Below are 5,423 nucleotides of genomic sequence, written 5' to 3'. Positions count from 1 at the left end.
CAACCCATTTTGCAACTTACAACTTGAAATTCCAACCTACAACACCTTCAGCCTAGGTAAACTTCTTCAACCTTTCTCTCCTACACTTCATTTCTTCCTTTTTCCCGTATCTTGCAAAAAAAACATGAAATAATTCATGTCCTGTGTAACAACCTGGCTTATTCAAAGCTAAAATTAGTGGAATATTTTTTATTCAAAGCTAAAATTATCCCAGATGCCATTAGTCAAAGCTAATCAATAATCACAACCCAGTTATTTATTTTGAATGACATTAACCAAAGCTAATCATCAAGCACAACCTAGTCATTCATCTCCAATGCCATTAGTCAAAGCTAATCATCAATCATAATGAACATTCCATAATTGGTTTGACATTTGTCAGTAGTCCAATTTCATAATAGCTCAATTAACATCTCTTAATCGGTTTAATATTCATCGCAACACAATAATATATCCTCCTCAAACAAGTCATTTCAGAACATTAATATTTTCATCATCGTTTCAACATTCATCTAGAACTCGATCAACATTTCATAGTCATTACAACATTCGTCAAGAATTCAATCAAACATTTCATCATTGTTTCATCATTCATCAAGGATTCAATAATATATCGTCCATAAATAAATCATTTCAAAGCTTTAAAATCATACGAGAAAAAGGTGGAAACCACCTGCCTATTCCACGAGCATGGTATCCTTGTCCTGACAAAGATCCGATCCCAGACATAGCATCTAAAACATCAATGGCCACAAATTAGTACATTCATATTCAATATCATACACAACTCGTCACTACGCATGTCTCAAGCATACACAAGTTTATGTTCCATTGTTCCACATATTACCATCACATAAATCAATCATCTTAATCACCAGGCTATTTTAGATATGTAAATCTGCTGCAAAATTTAGTTAGCGAAAACAAGTTCGCTAGTGACCCAAAATCGTCACTGAAAACTGATTTGCGACTGACAATAGAAATTTGGTATCGAACACTGATGCGCTGTAAACAACACACTTTGGCAACAAACGCTAATTTACTATAAACACTAGAATTTCACAATGAAAGTTAGTTCGCTACACAGAACACAATTTCAGCAGCGAATGATAGTTCATAGCGGATAACATAATTTTGGTTCATACCTTAATATTTTTAATAGTCTTAGGAAGGAATTTAACAAGTCCTCCCCATCTGCTCATGTTTTTATGCTTTTTTTTTTCCTCTCTAGTTTTGGTTTTCCTTCCCTCCTTTAGTTGTACCAGTCGACCTGTTACATACCCTATTTTGTCATGGTTTCAGCCATTTTCGGCACTCATTAACTCTCATTTCCTCTATAAGGTTCAAGAGGGATGCATGCAGCTGGATTGAGGGTCTTCTCTTTGAGAAAGAAGGAGGGGATCTGCTGCATGCAGCTGGTCGGATTTTAGGGAATAGCAAGGGTCACCCTCTTTTTCTCCTTGCATTTATACCTCCTTTAAATGAGGTGGGGTGTTTGGGGTTGGTGTAGAAGTGTTCTTATCCTCGTTTTGGTTATTCCAAGAATGGTCTCCCCTCTTAACTCCTTAAGGCATACCGGTTTTCTCCCCTAAACTATCACTTAACATGAGCCGGTCTTTTTGCTTAGATTTTTGTTGGGCATTATAACCACAAATGATGCATGAATTCATTAGCGCACATAACCCCCTATTGACTCATGAATCGTCAACATAACTGAGTTGTTGTTAATTCAAAAATCAATAGTGAAAACTGTGTCGCTATCGATTTAGAAATTGACAGCAAAAACTATTGTTATCAATTTAGAAATCGATGGTGAAAACTGCTTGGCAACGAAAACTGTGCCCTTGTCGATTCAAAAATCAGCATCAAAAAGTTATGATGCAACCGATTTCTGAATCGGTAGCCACGCAGAGTCATTTCTTATTTTACTTTAACCCCTTTTTTTGTGTTTACATAATGCAACTACTAGCTTTTGTCAGCAGTTATACGAATAGGCTCCGTCCTAACCTAACTCATATGGCTAGGTTAGGTCCAACCCATAAAGATTGTTAGGTTGTTAGTTGGCCCAACATAATAGCACTGGACCTATTTCAGCCCAGCCCAAACAAAAAAAAGGTTTTTGGGCTACCAATCAGCCCACTCAACTAAGTCGAGCTGGACAAGTTTCAACCTTGCCTGGATGGTAGTCTCGGGTCCAACCCAACATATATTTAATAATAAAATAATAAAAAAAAAAAATTAAAAAAAGTTTTTCAATTTTTCCAAAGGGTATTTTTAAAAATATTTATAGGTCCCTCGCATATTTTCAAATAATTTTACATAATACCCTGTTGTAGACTTACACTTTAAGATACAAACTCAATATTAAAAATATTCGGTTTCCTCCAAAACTTCAAAAAAAAAATTAAAAAAAAAATTTCATTTTAAAAAATAAAAAATATATTTTTGCTTTCATGCATACAGTCAAATCCTAAAAGTTTTTCGTGCATATTTTCTAAAGATAAAATCATATTTTTATCATGTTTTAATAAAAAAAAAATAGATATCATAACTAGTTGATGACTGGATGGTTTAGTCAAAATACAAAAAAAAAAAAAATAACCATTATTTTGTTATTTGGAATGTTAAGACTTAGTTATATCCAAGAAATAAATAAGCCTGACCCTTAAATTGGTTAGGATTTAACTCTATAAGGTAAATACTTCTTCATAAAAAAAGATCTGTGTTGGACCTTAAACAAGACCAATGGATAGAATGCAACTATGTTAATACTTTGGACCGGGGCCTTATCCTAGGTCGACCATCGAGCCGAGTTCCAAAACTATGTTAATTATAAATTTTGTCCTTACATTGCCCCGGGTCAACAATCAACCCACTAATGATTTGAGCCTTGCCCCAGGTTGACCCTCAAATCAGGTTTTAAAACTATGATAATAAGCATTTTTATTCTTATGTTGACTCAAGTCAACCCAATTCATGACTCAGGCCTCAACTAGTGACTTGGGATTTGGCCTAGATCAACTTTTGAATTGGATTTTAAAACTATAATAATAACTATTTTTTATCCTTACATGTTTTAGTTTGATAATTTTGGAATTGAGAGTTTTTTACAATGATATTTTAGGTATAAAAATAATAAATATTGTCTCTCAAGACATATTCCTTTTATATCTCTTGTTTTAAAAGTACAAAAAATCATTTTAAAATTTTCATAAAGACAAATTTATTTTTATATTTCTGTCTTTATCTTTTCAATCATATATATTTTATTTTTCATTGTTTATGTCTTTTCTATTTCAATATAGTAACTACAGGCTACCGAATATTCTAATAATATCATCAATTTAATTATAGGTTGTAAATATGAGAAACACTGATCATGATAACCTATTTATTAATTACTAATTAATGTCATTAAGAGTTTAACTAAAAAGGTTAACACGGTTTAAAATAGAGTATAGGAATTAATATATATGACTAAAAGTTGAAAGTATAGTGGCACAAGGTGATTTTTTGCATTTAAATAAACAAAATCTTCTATATTTATTCGTAGTTTAATTCATACTTAAATTATTTACTGTATATTGAAATTGTGCATGAACTTGCATTTAAAAATTGTAAGGGACTATTAAAAATGAGTATTAGCTTCGTTGGCATTATGTAACGTCTTTCTTTTTTTCTTTCTTAAAAACTTAGGTATTATTCTATTTTAAAAAAAATTTAAAAAAATTGATGTTATAAACTTTATTATTGTAATAAGAAAGTAAAAACACAAGGATTTTGCATGATTCGTTTTACAACAACTACATAGTAAAATTGCATTTTTAATTTTATTTGTAGTGCTTTTTTAAATTGAACATTCCTTTGTTGTAAATAATAATTACCAGTGCTTCTGTATTTTTCATAACCATGTTTATAATTAGGTGTGAATATAAAGAAATAATTTTTACTCTATAGTTATTGTAAAAAGAATCATGCTATCTTCAAACAATAACTTTGACTATTTAAACTTAATTATAAGCAATTTCATTATGTTTGTTGAACTTGTTAGCCTTAATTTAATGCATTAATTATAAAGTTGAAGCAAGTGACTTTTATTTATTGAAATGTTCCTCAGTATCAACATAGAAAATTACAATGATACCAAGTGAATACTTAACAAACAAAATTAATTAGCATGTTTGCAATAAATAGGTAAATTTCAAATGATATCTTTGACATATATGATAAAATAATTTGAACCAATTGGGATCATCTGGTATGATTATGTTTGGCATTGTTTTTCATATAAAGAATTTTCTCTATCTCATCTCATGCTGTGAAAAATATGAAAAGCAAAGCATATATATCAAATGGAATCATGTTATAATATAACACAAATTTTTTTTTAATGAAAATATAGAAGTCCCAGTATTAACTAAACGAAGGAAAAAAACTTATACATAAATCTTATTACTTAATCTTTCAGTTTCAATCCATGCACTGTGTTTATGTGATTACAAAGTTACTTGCATCTATTCCTCTTGATCGTTCCCTGACACTGATGGAAACATATCATTGACAGGAAATTCCATGTCAAAATTTGTTTCCAGATTATCAAACTCAGAAGGGAATGACAGTGGTTCATCCGCAGACACCTGACAGTTCGTACTGATCAATCCTTGGGTTTGAATTGGTTCCATATATCTTGGCTCAGAAGGATCCATAAGAGGACTCGAAAGCCCTGTAGAAACTAGTGGATGTAGGTCAGAGGAGTATGGAACCGATGTTGTGTTGACTCTAGCAGCTTGAGCGTAACCCCGAATAGTAGTGGTCGTAACAATACCTTTTCCGGTGACTGCAACGATGGTTGGCTCAGCCACGCGTAGAAGCCACTCAATGGTCTCACCATCAGTCTTGTTACCAAGCTCTTGAGTCAACTGAAATACTCTAGCGGCACAGTTAACTGGCAGGCGGATACGACGATCTCTGCCATTCACCTTTGCATGGCGATCTTTCCTGGGTTTGGGATCGGTCACCTTTGTTTTTGAGGTGCTTGCTTTGTTCATAGCAACAAGTTTTGATTTTTCTTTTGTGGTGAAAGAATCATGATAATTTTCTACTTCAATAATATAGTTTTAGGACATGATATAGATAAAGGTGGGTATGCACTTTGTAACAGTGTATATATAGGATAGACACGTACTCTTTAACTTGAAATTTTTTTATTATTATCCTTTGTATAGTCTATGTACTTTGTAACAGTAGTGATGGAAAATTGAGAAGTATTTTGTTGGTTAGATTTAAAATTAGAGCATATCCATGCTATAATCCAATGGTTGACAGAAGGTGGATATCGAACTTCGTAAGGAAGGTGAGTGATATTTACTTTTTTACTGTAAATGGATGAGATGAAATGGTAATGTGTGAAGTTTGGTTATATA

General features: G+C 32.0%; 1 protein-coding gene across 1 annotated transcript; it reads right to left on the bottom strand.

Annotated features, from left to right (window-relative positions):
* Positions 1 to 4,514: 4,514 nt before the first annotated feature.
* LOC118034764 (uncharacterized) lies at positions 4,515 to 5,048 on the bottom strand. The gene has a single exon (XM_035040152.1). It carries the CDS (start codon positions 5,046 to 5,048, stop codon positions 4,515 to 4,517), a length of 534 nt encoding a protein of 177 aa, XP_034896043.1.
* Positions 5,049 to 5,423: the final 375 nt, after the last annotated feature.

Source organism: Populus alba, chromosome 9, assembly GCF_005239225.2.
Source record: "Populus alba chromosome 9, ASM523922v2, whole genome shotgun sequence".
Taxonomy (NCBI): domain Eukaryota; kingdom Viridiplantae; phylum Streptophyta; class Magnoliopsida; order Malpighiales; family Salicaceae; genus Populus; species Populus alba.
Note: the sequence above shows the minus strand (reverse complement) of the source record. Positions and strands in the feature narration are given on the sequence as shown.